Genomic DNA, 18,979 nt, shown 5'->3' on the forward strand with positions numbered 1-18,979 from the left:
TAACTTAATATACATAATATGTGTTAAGTTTTAGAAATAACATGATGTGGGATTTTGATATTAAATTTAATACTAATCTGAATTTTTATATACATATGTGTATATACATATGTTTATTTATTATTTATTTATTTTACATTTGTTAACCGGGATGGTCCGACTGGATACATGTCCTTTTTCAGCGGAGGCCCGGGGAGAAAAGCTCCAACAGAGTTACATTGATAATTAGGTACAGTAAATGAGCTGAAAGAACTTAACAAAAACATAGGCTATTTACATACAAGTACAAGACTGCCATTACTATTTCTGAGATTACTACAAATGTAACATTAATAACATATTAGCAAGGACGGTAGGCAGTATAATGACATAGAGTTAGACAGGATACATATTTCTTTATCACAGTATACAAAGTACTTATCATCTTAGCTAGTTGTTTATGTTTTAGTTAATGGCACAGAGCTAGTCTGGGTTTGAGCAAGGACATAGCCAGTGTGACTTGAAGTGGAGTTTTAGACTATTTTTGAATTGACTTAGAGAAGTTGCAAGCGTGATGTTATTTGGGAGAGTTTTCCATATTTTACCAGTGGTGTTGGCAAATAGCGCGTCACCACCTAGGTTGAGAGATTTAGTTGTTTGGACAAGGAGTCTGTTTGCTGAGCGAAGGCAGCTTAGATTGGAGTAGGGAGTCATTAAGTTTTTTAGTGCTGGGGTATTCTCAGGTTGTTTAAGGATTTTGAAGGCCTCTATGAGTTGGGACTAGTGAAGAAGGTGTGGGAATTCTATCCATCCAAGCTTTTTCAGGTTAGTACAGTAGTGTGTTCTGTAGGGTAGGCCTGTAACGAACCTGGCAATGTGATTATAGCAGGATGAGAGCTTGGCCAGATCAGATTTGTTAAGGTGAGTGAGGACAGGAGAGACATACAGTAGGGTAGAGAGATGGTGTGAACGGGCTGTGGCTGCCCTGGCATTCGGGGTAAGGAAGGCTTTAATTCTATATAGGGTCCCAAGTTTCTTGTTGACTGACTTAATGGCTTGGTTGATATGTATATCAAATCTGAGTTTATTGTCAATGTTTACTCCTAATAGCTTTGTATAGGTGTCTGGGGAGATGATTGTCCCATTATTGGATTTTACAGTGAAGTTTTCAGTCTGAGATCTATTGGTTGGGTAGAAGAGAAGTAACTTGGTTTTGTTTGGATTTAAGATCAGGAGATGGTTGGCAAGCCAGTTTTCGACTTTGGTGAAGCTATGTTGGGTGGTAGTTAGTAGATTTGCAAGAGAGGCATTGGAACATATTATAGTCGAGTCATCTGCATATTGAATGCAGGTGGCTTCAGGGATGACTGTTTGGATGTTGTTTATGAAGACTGAAAAGAGGAGAGGTCCTAATATGGAACCTTGAGGAACTCCTATGGTATTTGGTAGTAGGCAGGAAAGCTTGTTTTGCCACATTACTGCTTGTTGTCTCCCAGTGAGGTAAGCTTGAAACCAGTCAAGGGCTGGAGTATCTAGATACAGGGTTTTTAAAGTATATAGAAGTAACTGATGGTTTACCATATCGAAGGCTTTCGATAGGTCCAGGAAGAGAGCGGAGGATATTTTTTTATTATTCCGGTTAAGATTGTTTTCAGTAAAAGAGAGGAGGGCAGTGGTTGTACTATGATGGGGTCTGAATCCATGTTGAGAGTCTGTGAGCAGTTTATTTTGGGTTAGAGAGAGCATTAGTTGGTTGTGCATGCACTTTTCCATAATTCTGGCAAGTGGTGATAGTATGGCATATATATGTGTGTGTGTATATATATATATATATATATATATATATATATATATATATATATATATATATGTATATACACACACATATACATATATATATACATATATATATATATATATATATGTATATACATATATATATATATATATATACATACATATATATATATGTGTATATACATATATATATATATATATATATATATATATATACATACACACACACACTTTTTATTTAGACTTTTAAATAACTTAATATATGTTTAGGTAGTTTAGGCAGTTATGGTGCATAACTTATTAGTGTTTTGCACACATTTTTATATGTTTTTGTAAAACAGGAGTGGTAATTTATTAAGTGCTTTAAACTTGATTCTTGGAAGAATATGTTCAATTGAGGATTTAAAGTAATGGTTGTAAAGGTTTTTCGTTTCTTTATTGGAAGCGATTTTCATAGTACATACATTTAAACCTTTTTAAAAAATTTGGTAATTTTGCTTTAATTAAGAACTTGTAAGATGACATCATTTTGTGGCCACTTGTTTACTGGCTTTGAGTTTAATGGGAATGTTTAAACTGGGAGACTGAGAGTGAGTTTTTTTACTCAGTCTGAAGAAACTGATGCATTTGTGTCAGTGAAAGCGCTAACGTAAATAAAGTGTTGAAGAATCCGTTGCCTGCTCGTTTTTTGATTTACCTAGTTTGGCAGTAGTAAGATTTTTAGTTGGAGCCAACAACAATTTAGGCAAAGCAAATGACTTCAAAAGTCTCAGCACTATCCTCTCCACATCATCTTCCGATAAACTCCTGGATGACATAGTAGGAGATCGAGATCTCGGAGGTACAGGAGACTTCAATAACAAGGAGGCCGGTAGAGGGTCTATAGACCGACTCCGAGAAACAGTCTAAAGAGTCTCAGCGGTGGGCTCCAAAATACTTGGAACTGACCCTGCAACAAAAATACCGCTCTCAGTTGCCTCCGAGGTCTGTGGAACTGATGAGACAGTTTTTGAAACTTTAAGAGGTGGCTCCGAGACACCAGCAGGTGCCGGGGACAGCTTCTTAGAAGATTTTGACTTTCCCCTGGTAGATTCAGAAGATGATGAGGAACTAGACAAATCTTCCTCGAAGGAATGTTTAAGAAGACCTTTTAGGATGAGCTTGTTCTTCCTTTTCTGCAACACCCTAGGACTAAATGTATGACAAAATAAACAGGTCTCCTGTAAATGGATGGCCCCTAAACAGTAAATACAGTTACTGTGACCATCTGTGATAGACATTTTTTGAGAGCACTTAATACATTTCCTAAAGCCGGATGGCTTATGATCCTTATTCTCTTTAGACATTCTACGGTATAGGACACACGCACACAGAGAAAGGAAATAAGGAGGACTAGGTCCTCTAATTTAAACGGGCCTAGCCCTGCAGGAAGGAAAAGACACCACGAAGTTAAACGGGCCTAGCCCGAGCAGGAAGAGAAAGGGTCTTCTAACTGAAACAGACCCAAAAGTTAGAGAAAGTAAGAAAATATCACACACTCAACAGGAACAGTAACGAGCGAGAATTCACAAATTCAGGCTTACGTCAAGCACAAACAGAACGTAGTTCTGTTAACAATATTAGTAATCCAACGATGTTAACAAGCAGCTAATTAATTAGGCTAAATAACAAGTGGAAAACCGCCAAAAACTCTATCAACACACAGAATAATAGTGCGCAAAAGGCACCTACGTTAATCCAATCTAGAAAAAACAGTACACGGGATACCATGAAGTAAGCAAAGGCCAAAGGCCAAAAATTGCACCAAATGGCACAAGTAAAAGCTAACAACTCTAATAACAACTAAAATAACAACTACACTAACTGATTAGTATAAACAGTAACAGTTTTAACTATATTAAACTATTCTAAACTAAACAGTCAAGAAAATTTAGTAAAAGTGGAAATAAATGCAATCACTTAGCCAGAGCTAAAGAGAAGCACAACCAAACTCGTCGATGCGGCAAACGAGATCTGGGGATTGTACTGATGCACCATAGGATGCCTACCTAGCCACGAGCCAACCAGAAGTCTTCCAGCTTGTAAATAGTAAGAGTCGGAGCCGAAGATTGGCTCCGATCCCATATGTAAAGAATGAAGGTGAGACAGGACTACAGAACATCACATTTTTTAATTTTCCTGTTTCTTTTTCTCAGGGGTGAAGACTGCCTTAAAGAAATGCAGCAGGTTGGAACCCTGGTGCAGCTCAAAGCACCAGGCACCTCTTCCTGCAGAAGGATTTTAGGAATGCCCTCTGGTCCTCCTGAATGATCATCCTCGATTTACCTTTCTCAATCATTTGGGTATGTGCAGTCTCGTCGGACATGCAAGAGTCAAACATCACACCGGCCAATGGCAATATCATGATTATGGGCTGCTGAAAAGTAGTCAGACATACTGTGGATTCCTGCAGCTTCTCAACAAGTATAACCAAATACGACTGAGCAACAGACTGTGTAGGCCTATCCTTTTTGGACTTCTTTTTTGGTATGAGTGAAGCAGCCAAGGCAGAGGATTCCTCCGTGTTGGATTGCTTATGCAGCTGCAAATGTTTGGTTTCTAAATTTTTAATGAGGAAAGAGAAGTGTGGAGGGTCTTAAGAACAAACGGCTGTTGGATGTGACAATTTCTGTAATGGTGTTCAGCCTCTAGACAAAATAAGCACTGGGAGTAGAAGTCCTTAAAGCATACTCCTACCAGAGTCACCTCCCTCTCTTAGCAAACATTAACGGATCTTTCAATAAAAAATACAAGAAAAGGAAGGTTCCCCAATGGGGCACTTATCTGAATAAGGACAGGAAATGGTAGCAGCCAACAACAATGTAGACAGCACACCAACGATAATGAAGATTCACTGTTCAGACTGGCAGCAAGATGGTCAGAAATCCTACGCTCCTACGTCCACTTATGTACCCCCTACATCTACAGGCTTAGGTCAACCGGATGTATGAGAATATGGAATTGTTTTGGCTTTGGTACACCAGATGGACTTCAGGTTACCAAGGCAAGATAATGCAACAGTAGTGAAATACTGCAACAGTGATCTAAGGGAGGGCACAGACTAATCCACATGGACATAGCAGCAGAGGAATAAGTACATACCTGTTAATACCAAGTAAAAAGAAATGGACTTTAAGATTAGTCTTCATGAATTTTTGGCGGATTGGAGCAAAAACTTAAGTGGATGCAAAACAAGCACTTGAAGATTCAGAGAAATTCCAGAAGAAACTAAGACAGCTTAAAAGCTAACAGCAAATACTTGCCAAGGCATTTCCAATTTTTAGAAAAAATGGCTAAAGGCAAAAAGTAGATCAGGAAACGAAGTGATGCGAAAAAAGGGGAAACACAGAAATAAAACAATTGGCTAATCAAACTGAAAGTGGAGTCTTAAGTAAAAAGCTGTACTGAACTGGTGTAAGAAGCACCTCAGCTACTCCATGTTGTATTCATTATCAGTCAATAAGTGCAAATGGTTAATTAAAACTGTGAGCTGCAGTTCATATGATACAGGGTTCGTCCCTCATTTGTCTATTACTACACCTTAATCAGACACTGCTCCTCACCCATTAAAAGGGACTGTGTGTCCAGTGGGACTATCCGATTAAAAATGGCATTTTACTGTCAGTGCCTAGTTATGAACTTGCAACCACTCAAGCAGAAAGAACTTCTGAAAAAGAAATCAAGCAATTCCACATCTAAGTAAATTGTCACACTTATTGAACAGTAAAAGCAGTGTTACTATGCAAGATGCATTTGATAGTTTGACTGACTACTACCTCTTACAGAACGGTTCATCAACATAATTAGAATAAAGTGTTGAGGGATCATGAAACAGTTCATATGTAGAACAGTAAACAGACCAATAAGATGAAAGAAAGAAGAGAAAGTATTACATCTAATCAGAAGTTCAGGGAAGACAGGATGCTTGCTTATAATTCTTTGCTATTTTTCTTATCGTAAACCTACTGGTCAATCATTAAGCTGTAACACTACCCTCTTCTCTTCCCTCCATATATCCATTAAGATTGAGCCGAAACAGTCTCACCTCCAGCGATCACACAAGACCAAGTCCTAAAAGTGCTATCAAAAGCTAAAAATACTGTATTGATGAGTCCTAACAACATGTCTGGATGCTTCCTAAATAGCATAAAGTACAATTTAGCCACACCAGTAACAACACTGTTCAATCTCACCCTCCATACAGGTTTTGTGCCAAGCTAATGGACAGTAGCTAATCATTCTCTTGTATAAGGGACGACTTTCCACAGACCCGTAAGTCTGACCAGCCTCACATTAAAGCCATGGAAAGACATCATGAAATTAATCTATCAGGACAAAGGGAACCTTGAAACACTGCACCCATCTCAGTTTGGATTTGTCAAGGGCAGGTCAAGCTAACTCAACCTAGCAGATTTTTTGAAAAGGCCACCAAAGCACTGCATGAAGGCAAAACTGCACACACCACATACCCTTACCTCGCCAAAGCTTTTGATACAATTCCCCACTAAGGCATAACAGAAAAACTAAATAAATCCTTATGTCACCTGCTGGATTGCCAACTGGCTCACAGATAGGCTGTAGATAATTAAAATAGGGGAAATTACCTCTACAAAAAGAACGGTCACCAGGGGAGCTCCCCAGAGTTCAGTGCTGGGACCTCTCCTGTTTGGCATCTATTTTTCTGAAGTAAAAGCCCATATCAAAGGGCTTTGGCTGACCAAGTTTGCAGATGACTGCAAGCTAGCAGCAGTCACTGAGCCCCTAAATGACTTAGCCATCCTGTTGGAAGGTTTTATCTCAAATAACTGATGCTAAAATCACAAACAAATTAAACGCTAAAAACTGCATTAGTGTATCCTTTGGGAAGTTATCTACCCAGGGAACTACCACACGCCCCTTAAAGCTGATCAAGTTGTTCAAGATTTGGGAAATGATGGGGATAATGGCCTAACTTTTGATCAACATGAGTCTGCTGCAGTAAGACAGTACTACTATATTGCACAGATTATAAACAAAGAGAATGTGTGTAGATGTTTGAATGTCATTATCCCCCTTTAATCAGCACTCATTAGGCCAATCATTGAATATAATGCCACTTTGCCATGCATCTGTCCAGATATATACAACTACTTAAACTCCCAGAGAGGTATCTTGCTAAAAGGATAGCAGACCTAAACAATATGTTCTAGATGGACTGACTCAAAGCCATGCCACTATACTCTGTATCCTACAGAATGCTAAGATGTGACCTGTATGTGGCATACAAGGCATCCTTCAAACCCAGGACAAATGAGAGATGAATCCTGATTTACTGCACATCAAGTCAAATGGAATCAGAAATGCTCTGTCTAGGGATCTACACTTCTTCTGCGACATCAAGAGAAGGATTGGAAGGTGCAGGTATATCTCACAGATGCTACTGCTGATCTGGAATAAACTCCCCATCCACATAAAACAAAGTTCATCTTTGCCCATACTAAAGCACAACTTGGTTCTATGGATGGGAAACCGAAAATTTACCCCAGGACTGCTCCCTGTACTATTAATGGACAGAGGCAGCTCCTAAATATTTTATCCACTGCACGAGTCCCCCCCCCCCCCCCCCAAATTATCTAAGGTATGATCCCAGTTATTCTCATTAGGGGTAATACATAATTACTGACCATGGCACTGGTAATTTCAAGCTATAACTAAACTGGATAGATTATTTCATGCACAAAAAGGGAGACTGGATAAACTTAGAACAGTCCACAAGGACAGCTAATCTAGTACTTATCTATGAACTTATAACCTATGTAGGTACTAAAAGAAATGGTCTAGTGGGCAAAAAATGGTACTAGCAGGATTGTAGGGGTGGAGTGCTTTGACAAGGAACTGAATGTATTTGAAAAGTTTTCCTAATCCTAACAAAAATGGCTCATGGCACAAATGCAGACAAGCTCAGAGTTTTGTTCTCATTGACACACTGAAGTGCTTAACTTTCTGTTACAAGCAGATTTTTGCTCTTACTAAAAAGCACAAAATCAGTCCCTAGGGAGTAATACTAGTATGACTCTGCAAGTCTTCATTTAGTAGCAGCAATTTGAGATGCAGGGAGGCATGGAAAGGAGGAGTGCACTGTTCACATGAACTCACAAATTTTGGCTGGCATCACAGAAGCCTTGATGATGCAAACAGCGGTTTCTAGGCTCTCAAGGACACCAATTTGAAGAGCTGTCCAGACAGTCTGACAGATTTGTCTTTCACAGAGTGGCAGGGAAAGTGAACCTGTTGACTTCAAAAAATGCCACTGTGTAAAAATCACAACACAAATTCTCCTGAACAGTAGGAAACAATCTTCCTATATTAAAACAATAAGTATGCAAGTACTAGATAGGGATTTTTTTTTGTTGTTGCAAAATTAGAGAATTAGATTCAGGAAAGAGTTCCCTGATGGAATCAACAGGTGTAGAAAGGAAAACACAAGTTAAAATAGCTGTGGGGTAACCACATACTGGATGGCTGGAATAATGAAAAGCAAGAGAGAAATGATACAGACTTCTCAACAGGGGGATCTTGGAAAAAGGGAAAGACAAAATTATTTAGGGTCACACCAAAAACAGTATAACAGTGAATGATTGTGAAGCTTAATTAAACACTTGGGGAATACAAAGCAGATGTTGAAGAGGGGTAGAATTTCCAATGGTAGAAGTATGCACTAAGCAGGTGGGTTAGAGGATGTTTAAGAATTTGCTGGTTTCCAAGTACTGCTAAGGGTGGCAAGCAGTAATATTCTAGTAGGAAGGAAGCTGGTTTTACAAAAAGTGGTACATCAACAGGGCATGGTGTAACAAGAAAAACAGTGAAGAGAGTGCTGCATTAGCAGAAGGGTATAAATCCATACTATTGGAGTGTAGGGAGAATACAATTAATGACAGAATGGCTGCATTAAATTGTCCTGTCTTGGAACACTGGCGACCTCACAGGTTAAGAAAGAAGGGGTGCAGGCTTACCTGAAAAGTGCAAAGCTCATGTTATTATGTATCAAAGAAATACATGTGGGTAGAGATAAGCAAACTGCTTTAATAAATGTTACCAAGAAGGCTCTTCCACAAAATCCAGAAAGTCAAGGAAAAAGACTATAATCTTCCTCATTTTTACAGGGGTGAACGTCTGGAGTAATATTACTGGTTTGAGATACAAATAAGGCAGGGGTCGGAGGTTGGCATTATGGTTATTGTGCTTACCTCACAGAGATAGGGTACAGGGTTTAATTCCCATCTTTGAGGGGAAAACGGCTAAATGGCTAAGCTTAAAATGGCCCAAAAAGCCAGATACTCTTACTTACCTATGAACCTATGAAAAGGGAAGTCAATTATATCAGAGAAAGGTGCTAAAATAAAAACTGGAGAAGAAAAGGCAGTAAAAATAAATACTGGCTGCAGGCTACTGACAAACTAAAAAAAAAACAAGCTTGTTATGCAACACCAAAGCTAAATACAATGGAATTTAAAGTTCACGTCTGGGCAAATAATTAGATATCTGAAGTATAAGAAGATAGTAAAGCAATAAAATATTTTTTCTTAGTTGTAATATATCCATGCTTTAACTGTAACAAGGTGCGAAAGACTGGACAGAAGGCTACTGGAGTTACGGTAGATGAAAAAGTGTATTGATCACATTGTATGCAGAATTAAGAAAATAATCTTTGTCTTCCTTGTTTTGACAGGGATGGATGCCTGGACTAAAGTTATTGGTTTAAGCTACAGATAAAGCTTTTTCTTAAGCACACAGGCTTAAACAATGACAAAAAGCATGGAAACAGTAGTTATCTTGAATTTGTAGTCGGCTATTTTCCCAATTGCTCTCAGTAGGACCCAAGAAATCTACAAGTGTAATAAATTAACCATGTTAAATCTGAACAGTGTTTTCTGAGTGAAATTTACAAATATTTTTGCATGCATTTGCAAAGTTACTAACACTTTTTTCCACTACCAACTGCTTTTATTTGGAGTCAAGCTATCTACAGGTGCAAGTAATTAATATTGAGACCTCTGAACACTGTGCTGACAAGATATTCATAGGGTACAGGATTAATTAACATTTAAATGTATACTGGTAAGCAATTCACTGAAAAATAAATGAAGTCTGAAATTGTGGGACGTGAATAAGTTACACAAGTAGTTGCCTATTCAGCAGCCTTAGCACTTTAATGTATTTAATACAATACAAAATTTAATTGATTTACTTAAAGGTAGCCAGTGCACTTTTTTGGCATTAAAAGTTAATGTTTCCTGAAACCTGCAAGCTGTTTTTCAAATCTGGGAGGGGAACAGAAATAAAAGAGAGACAGCAATCCATGTTAGTGAGAACATAGGCTGCAACTTGCACTTTAGCATGTGCAACCTTAATTTTAGAATAGGTAATGCCTGTGGGTGCAGCCTTCAGTTTTGTAAGACTGCTCCTATCTGGAGGGGTAAAGTTAGACTTTTAAAATTGCATAGAGTTGTTTATGTTTGTCAGATCTCATAATAAGAGGTGGGCCTGAAACTCTTATTTTTTTTTTTTGTTTTGAGTATTTTCACTAAACTACATCTTGAAAAAATAGGTTCATATTGAAATGAGAATCAGCAACTGCTTAAGTTCATCCTGCCAAATATTACAGAGTGCATGCAATTTAAAAGTTAGAAAAACACTGTCGAAAGAAATGTCATGCATAATCTGTGGGAGTAATAGCTTTCTATCATAATAGATACTCTGCCCATAATAAAAATAATGAATTATATTAAGAAATTTAGGGTGCAAGTAGCAACGTTGCAGGGGACACATCTGGATATAAATGATCAAGTGAATTTGACAAAGAAAGGACTTCAGGGTGGATATTCATCAGAATATTAGAAACAAAGAAAAAGGGGAGAAATAATTACTGATTGCTAGAAGGGTTCCATTCGTAAGAGGAAAAGACTAATGGGGTTACTGGTAGGAGGAGAGGGGGATTACACAAGAATGTACTTATATTCCATTGAAAATGCTATTAAGGAGTTTAAGAAAATGCTGGGAGAATTAATCAGTTTTCAGAATGGATCATTATTTACAGACGCAGATTGAAACTTGATCTTAATAGTAAGGATGTACTAGGGGACCTAGAAATGAAAACATAATAAACAATGGTAGACTTCAGAAGAAATACAGAAAAGTATTTGGTAAGGAAGATGTGAATTCAGTAATTTGAACTCATACAAATATACACATTATTCCCCAAAGTACAATAACTATGCTAGACTGGACAGAAACTGTATTTAACAGCAGCACGTGTATTTAATTAAAAGTTCTGGCAAACATTTAACAACTACTTCAGATCATTTACTGATGAAAACTAAGACAAAGACGCATAGTAATGAAGTTAAAATGAGACACTTGTGCTTTTCTACTTAAGTAATAAAAAGACAGGAATATAAGGAATGGGTAATGGAAATTATTTAGAGAATTATTACTGAAGATGTTGCTTTTTGAAGTGATAGCTAGTGAGTGGGGTTTAAAACAGAGCTGACAAAAGAGAAATGGATAAGGGGAAAAGTAATCAGAATTATTTAGAGGGACTGACAAAGGCAAAAGCAATGCAGAATACAGGGAATTTGAAATAATAGGAGGAGCAAATGTGGTGTGCTAAGGGGAAAAGAAGGGAATATTTGGACAACATGCATAATTTTAGAAAGGTTGCGGTTAAGCAACTATTTTCTGATAGGAACTCCATAGCACAAAAACTTTTAGTACAATGGCTTAGACAACAGAAAGCAGAAAGGGCTGTCATCAAACATATGGAGGCTATGACAAGAAAAATAAGTGATGTTATACAGACATTTTGGAAACTTTATGAAAAGCTGTATAAAACAGAAGAAATTGGAATACAAGAAAAGGCACAAATGGAAGATTTAAGCCACACTCAAAGAAAGATGAGGTTTAACGATAAACAGCCAAGGTAGAAAGATAAGAGATAAAAATGGAGAGTTATAATCACAGCAAGGAAGGCTCCAGGAAAGGATGGTATTCCTTTGTAAGTTTTGAAGTTGGGAGGAGGGAAGAAAGTGATAAATTTGGAAGATTTTGTATAACAGGATTTAAAAAAACAAGTGACGGGTGGGTACCATCATCTTAGACAAAAGTAGCAGTGACTGCTTTGCTCACAGAGAGTAAAGGTCCTTTGAACCCAGCTTCACATAGACCGATTTTGATTTTTAAACCATGATTATACACAGTTTGTCTCTATACTAGCAAAGTGAATGGCAAAGGCATTGCTAAACTTAACATTTTTGGATCAAAACGATTTTGTACACAGAAAGTAGACATTTGCCAACATTAATAAAACTATGATGATTCAGTGTCAAACAGAATGTAAGGAAACATTGCTACAGTTGGTGGGTCTTGATACACAGAAAGCATTCAATAGAGTCAACTCAGATTTAATGAGCAAACTAATGGCATCAATTCCATTCTCCAACAGAAAATAGGGTTAATTATGAAGATATATGAAGAGTCAGCAGCCATGTGGGAGAGCTCTTCTCTGACAAGCTGTGTTTCAAAAATTACAAAGGGAAGCCATCTAATCCTTCCTAAAGCATTAGTTAAGCAGTACACATCAGTATTTCAAACTATTCAAAAGCGGAATACACATCAGTGGATGAAAGCTTAATCCAACCTTGGTTAAATTCAGTGAAAAACTACATGCATATTTATGTACTTATTTTGTTAACTGGGAAAGGTTAACTGGGCTAAGTACCTTTTTTAGCAGATGCCCAGGTTGAAAAGAACCACAACAATGCAATACTTATAAGAGGCAGAAATTAACAGCACAAAGTACATGTGGTCACAATACTTGGAATATAGCACAAAAAAGTAATTAAAGTACAATGCATCAAAATTATAAGAGATTAGATACAGCAGTGATTGACTAACACTCACTGTAAAGTGACTAACCATAAACTAAAACAAATCTTCACAATACTTCTTTACATCTTTTCTATTAGCATATGCATATTTAGATCAGAGGTATGCAGTGAAACGTGTAGACTGCAGTCCCTCTGAGTACAGGCTATCCAGGAGGACAACATCAGGAGTTACTTAGGTGTATTTTTATTTTTGCCTTAATGTTGTGGTATGCTGTAGCTTGTTTTACTGTGAATGTGACATTATTCCACAGTTTAGATATGTTTACTGAAAAGACAGTTTAGCCATGCTTGTTAAAAGCTTTCTGTGTTTGGACTAAAAGCTGATGTCAAGATCTGAAACTCCTGTCTTGTGTACACCACTGGAAGCGGTTTGTGATAGAGAGGAACCTTTTCAAGTTGATATAAAATTAAAAAAAAAATATCTTAACTTGGCTATACTAGAGCAAATTTTCAAGTCCAAACTACTGTTGTTTCTTAAGAACTATTCAGTGATGAGTATGTTTTTCACAACTACTGGCAAACAGAGAATTTTTGTTGTAGTTATGCCCTAGTTTTGCCAGTTGCCCTATCTACAATTTACTGAAGACTGAGAAGGTATATAGCGGACAAGGTAGTGGCTATTCTACTGCGTGTTGAGGTATGCTCTGTACAGCAGGTCAATTCTGCAGTTTTTTTTCTGGTAACACTTTGGATATGTTGGTTAAATTTTAGATTTTCATCTACGATGACTACTTATAACTTTCTATAGGTTACTTGCTCGGTTTTGGTGGTGCTGGCAGAGGATAGGTTTATGTTAAGTGTGTGGGTTGAGTTATAAGCTGGTGTGAAAAGGATCACCTTTGTTCTTTTTGGTGGGGTTGAAAGGTAATTGAGAATGCCGGAGCTAATTTACTACAGGTAAAAGAGTCTCCTGGATTAGGATTTGGTGCTGAATAAGCAAGTGTTAAATCATCCACATATATTATGAAGACTTGTGATGCAGCAGTATGGATATCATTAATGAAAATACTGAAGAGGAGAGGTCTTGAAACACTGCCCTAGGCGACCTCATATTTGTAAGTACTTATGAATCTGTGTGTACTGGAGGGCAAGCAGAAAATGAAGTCGTCCTGTTTTACAAACTGCATTCCATCAGACAGGCAAATGCTAAAATGGGATCATGTGGTATCACTTATGGCAAGGGAGGAAACTCTGTGCATTAGTAAAGGTGTGCAATACAGTAGCAAGTGCCTCAGACAAGTCAAGGCACAAGGTACAGACTAGAAGGCCTGTATTTGGGTTTTGATTCACTGTGTAAAAGAAGGGATAGCAAGATTGGTTCTGTACTGTGACATGGCTGGAATCCAGTTGGTTATTGGTGAAGATTTGTTTTAGTTTATGGTTAGTCACTTTACAGTGCATTAGTAAAGGTGTGCAATACAGTAGCAAGTGCCTCAGACAAGTCAAGGCACAAGGTACAGACTAGAAGGCCTGTATTTGGGTTTTGATTCACTGTGTAAAAGAAGGGATAGCAAGATTGGTTCTGTACTGTGACATGGCTGGAATCCAGTTGGTTATTGGTGACATGTTGTAAGATTTGTTTGTGTATACACTTCAAGAATTTTGGATAGTGGAAGGTTAACTGCAATATATCAAAAGTTAGCCAGTTCAGTGGAGTTCTCCTTTGTGTAGTGATAATATATAGGATTTTTTCCAGAGTCTGGGTACATAAGATTCTGCTACAGATCTACTGATCTGAATGGACAATGGGTAGGTTAAAGCCTCTGCACTTATTTTAACATATTCAACAGAAAGATTATCGGCTACTGGAGTAGGTTGGTTGGCTTTATAAAGAAAGTTTGTTGGTACTGATGAAGATAAGATGAGCAGAAGACAGAGAACGGTTTTAACTTACATTGTTTGGAGTATGAGATTACAGTTAATCTGTTAATATGTTGCAGAAGAGGCAGCTGCTATGAATCACTAATAAAGTCTGGTAGCAATGGAGAAGTTGGATTCTGTGGGCAAAGAATTTGGTTTCCACTCAGACCTTCTTAAAGTGTGTGCAAAAATGTTGTGGGAAAATTAAACAAGATTTCTTACATCATTATACTGGACAGGTCTGGGGGACTTAAAATGGTGCCTGATGAGGCAAGTTGAGTGATGCTCATTTAGTATCTGGAAGGACTCCTGTTTGCAGAATGTTTTTTCTGGGTTTGTTGAAAGCATCCAGTCAGGGGGTGCTAGCCTTATCTGAAAATGTACCACATTTGGTGGGGACATTAGTAAAGTAAACCCAAAAAGGTTGACATTTGGGGTCTTGCATGCATGGTGAGGGTATAGGCTTGGTCAATGCTGAGATCACCTATTAATTATTGTTTCCTATTTTATATTAGTGGTGGCGATGGCATTACTTCTGTTTGGAGAAATGTATAATGCAGTGATGCAGATTTTTTATTATTTAGTCCAAAGAAAGAAATACATCAGCCTTATCAAAGTCTGGGACTGTATATGTCTTACCATGTGGTAAACTCTGCACTGTCACTATAGAGCAGCAACTACTCCCCCTGCATATTTAGTTATATGATCATTTTGAATTGTATTATAACCTGAAAGGAAGAATTCCTCATCCATGACGGTTGGTTTAAGCCATATCTCAGGGTCAGCTAGTAGGTCTGGATTTGGATTTTAAGCCAAGCATGTAAGGTAGTGATTCTGCTGCACAGACTATGTGCCATTAGGTGGCCTTTTTGAGTCATAGAATGGACTGCTTGTTGAATGGGTTGTTGTACTTTTGCACTAGAGTGGTAGATGCTTTCTGCTGAGTGTGACAGGTTGGGTCTGGATTATATTGGATGTCATCTGACTTGAGGAAGTTGGTTAGATGCAGTGGCAGTTGCAAGAAAGGCTCGGGTGGATTGTATCACTCTTGACTCTGTATTGCAACCTGTAACAGAAAATGTTTCTGATCCTTTAGATACCTTTTTAATGTCAATGGTTTGAACATTGCAAAGAGCTACAGGAACTTAAGATGCATATTTGTAGATGTTTTGCTGAGTTAAGAAATTGTGGATTCTCAGTAATAACGATTCCATGTACTGGGTAATGGTAGGAAGTTATTCCTCTCTGGATTAAAAAGGTTAGTAAAGATACTATGTTATGACATGTCACGGTTGTAAGGAAGTTCATACAGGTAACTGGGAAAGGTAATAAGGTACGCGAGGGTGGTTAGTGATATGACAGAGGAGTAAACACAGTATACAGTTGTCGAGGAATAAGAATAGGTGTTGCTACTTTAGGTGGTGTTTTCAGGCTACTGCAGAACAGTGGTCAGTACACAGAACAGGTCAAGTACAGTGTTGGTTGTCTTTACTATCCAGCAGGCAAAGACAGAAGAGGAAATGGTGAAGTGTACTGGCTATGGTACAGTATCACAACAGAATGGACAGAGAAAGAAAAAGGGAGTGTTATGAAGGTAGTAAAGGTGGGATATTGTATGGTGAGGATGATCAGTGATTGAGGGGATTACTTAAGGATGGGAGGATTTGGTAGGGAATAATATATGGAGTTGGGGGGTAAAGTAGCAGCTTGAACCCAGGTGTTATTTCCATTTGTAGCATGCATAAATAGATAGATAAATAGATATATAGACAGACAGATAAAATGACAGCAACGGGGGCAGTTTGGCAAGTATTCAAAAATTTAGTTTACTTGAGATAAAAACAAACAGCAAAAAAATAGCAACTTGTATTTCACTCTGCCTCGGGTCTCTGCATTTATACAGTATTAGAAATTCAGAGGAAAGTAGAGTGGTAAAAGTTTCCTTTAGTGTTCTGCTACGTTGCTTAAGGTGGCTGTTCACAGCTAAACATGGCAGTCTGCTTATTATCCATCAAAAGGATTGTTCAGGGCTGTCGTACCATTCTGATACAATTGATTATCTTGTGCTTTCTGAAGCAGTCTTCCTAATCCAGCACCAAGGTTAAAGGCTTCTAATTACCCTTCCTATTGTAAAAGGAAGGGAATCTTTTGGCTACACAACTACTGGACAGTAAATATCAGAGTCACTCATATACATATCTCTAGAGGGTACAAGTCATAGGGGAGGAGGGCTGGGAACAGTCTAACCATCAAGAAGCTTTAAAAAAATATTCTTACATGCAGACAGATAAAACACTAAAAGGAGTGGTGTGTCTAGTGTCTTTTCTTGCTATGAAGGAACTTGATTGCAGTCACAATGATTTACCACCTTTACTACTTTATTTTAATTGTAATTTTGCAGTGCTCAGCACACATACATCTAGGAGCCAGTGTTGAAAAGTGGCAGAGCAGGGGTGGCCAGTCAGCCTACGGCACCAAATAAAATAAGCATTACAAAATCTGCAATTCTGCAGCAAATGACAGATTTAAAATAGGATAACACTTATCTTAATATGATCAACAGGCTTATCCCAAACTAGCATTAACTCCACAAGTACAAAAACAGTATTACATGGACACCATGCATGCTTGTCATTTAATCACCTTTTTTCAGATTCTTGTTCAGAGTCAAAGCCCGTCTTCGTTTTTCTTGAATCTGTATCTGCAGTTTAATTTCCACCACCTGAAAAGAAAATCATGTTTTTTTCATTTCACAGCTTTAGAAAAAAACAGAGAGAGAGATAAATCAAGTCAAAGCAGATGTCCAAGGACAGGTGTAAATTAAGCTTTTCTAAAAAAAAAAAAAAAAGTGATACTCTGCAAATCGTTCAACTAGTTTTACAATTACAAAGAACATTCATGCACTAGCACTTTACACTAAGGCACAGACAATAACTCCAAGTAAAACAAATATACATCAAAACAAATTGTTCTACAATGCTTAATTACGCTAAAACATACACCAAAAACTGACACTCAGTTACCACAGAAAGTTGGCACATTTTACAGGACAATCTTGAAATTGTAACTACAGTGAGTACTCAGTCATGCAAGTTACAAAAGATAAAGAACATACTCAAGACAAGTTCTGGCAGAAGGAGAAATGTGAAATCCACCAGAAAACCAAAGAACCTCCTGAGTGAAGAAATTCAGCAACCCAGCCCTAAAGGGCATCTAACTTAAAGATTTCAGACAATGACTAAGGTGCACAAGTTTGTTCCCACAGACTACTGGATGTGGCATTAGCAGTAGACACTATTCTACAAAAATTGACTTTAAGAAGAAAGAAGTTCCTACCCATAATTCTCAAAAGAAACCACAACCTGTAAAATGAAACATTTGGAAGATTTTTTTTTTTTACACCTTTAATGAATCATCACTTGTGACACAGGCACATTTACATATATATAAAAGCAATCAAACTGTATTAACAAGTTAAAATGAACAAACATGCTTCACATATACTGCTATATATCATATAATGTAAGCAACATTATATAAATTATTCAGTTCCTTCCAGACACTTTTTTAACCAAGAAACATCTTTATTAAATCATCATTTAAGATATAAGCAGTCATACATTTACATAAGTGAAAACAAACCACACTGACACAATCTTACTTGCAAGCATTTTACATCATAAACCATACTGACATACTCCCAGTTGCAAACATTATACATCTCTGAAAATCTACCCAATCGTTTTCAAACATTACGGAGCTCATTTAAGTCCTGCCTCCTTTTAAACCTCATACCTCCCCATATGTATTGTTCCCACAATTCTATATTTTCCTACTCAGCTTGCTCCTAACTTTTTCTAAAGATCTTAATTCCAGTTCTCTCTCTGTTACTATATTCACTACTTCTAATACAGTTGGTTTAGATTCTGATTTCCATTTTCTAGTAACTGTTTTATGGCAGCCACCATAATTAAAGACAACTAGGCCTATGTCTAGGCAATTCCGATTCTGTACAATAGCTCAGAAAAATCACCTCCCTCGTCACTCTACTGAAGGTCTCTCTAGGAGATCAATTCTGGAAAAGAATGGTGTCTTCCCTACAAGAGAACACCAACACCATTTGTGATTATGTGGGGCTGTGCCCACAAGTGTTGGTCAAAAGGGGCAGGAATTTGAAAACAATATTACAACACAATTGGTCCAAACACCAACATAAGCAAAATTTTGAATTTATGGGGATGAAAAAGTGTGATTGTTGCCCCTACTGCCCCAATATTCTGGTGTGCCATGAAATTGCTTTGAACAACCAGGTGGTCGCTATTAGAAACAGATTTAACTGCTGTACAACAAAGGTGGTATATTGCGCACTATGTTCTGCC

General features: G+C 37.7%; 1 protein-coding gene across 3 annotated transcripts in view; it reads right to left on the reverse strand.

Annotated features, from left to right (window-relative positions):
* EP400 (E1A binding protein p400) overlaps window positions 1–18,979 on the reverse strand; it is a 3,509,270-nt gene that overhangs the window by 2,682,994 nt on the left and 807,297 nt on the right. For all 3 annotated transcript variants that reach the window (XM_044065578.1, XM_044065569.1, XM_044065563.1), the window contains one exon: window positions 17,244–17,322. In XM_044065578.1, the coding sequence (XP_043921513.1) occupies window positions 17,244–17,322 (79 nt within the window). The remainder of the gene's footprint in view (window positions 1–17,243; window positions 17,323–18,979) is intronic.

Source organism: Protopterus annectens, chromosome 1.part0 (genome assembly GCF_019279795.1).
Source record: "Protopterus annectens isolate FY-2018-M chromosome 1.part0, PAN1.0, whole genome shotgun sequence".
NCBI classification, from domain to species: Eukaryota; Metazoa; Chordata; order Ceratodontiformes; family Protopteridae; genus Protopterus; species Protopterus annectens.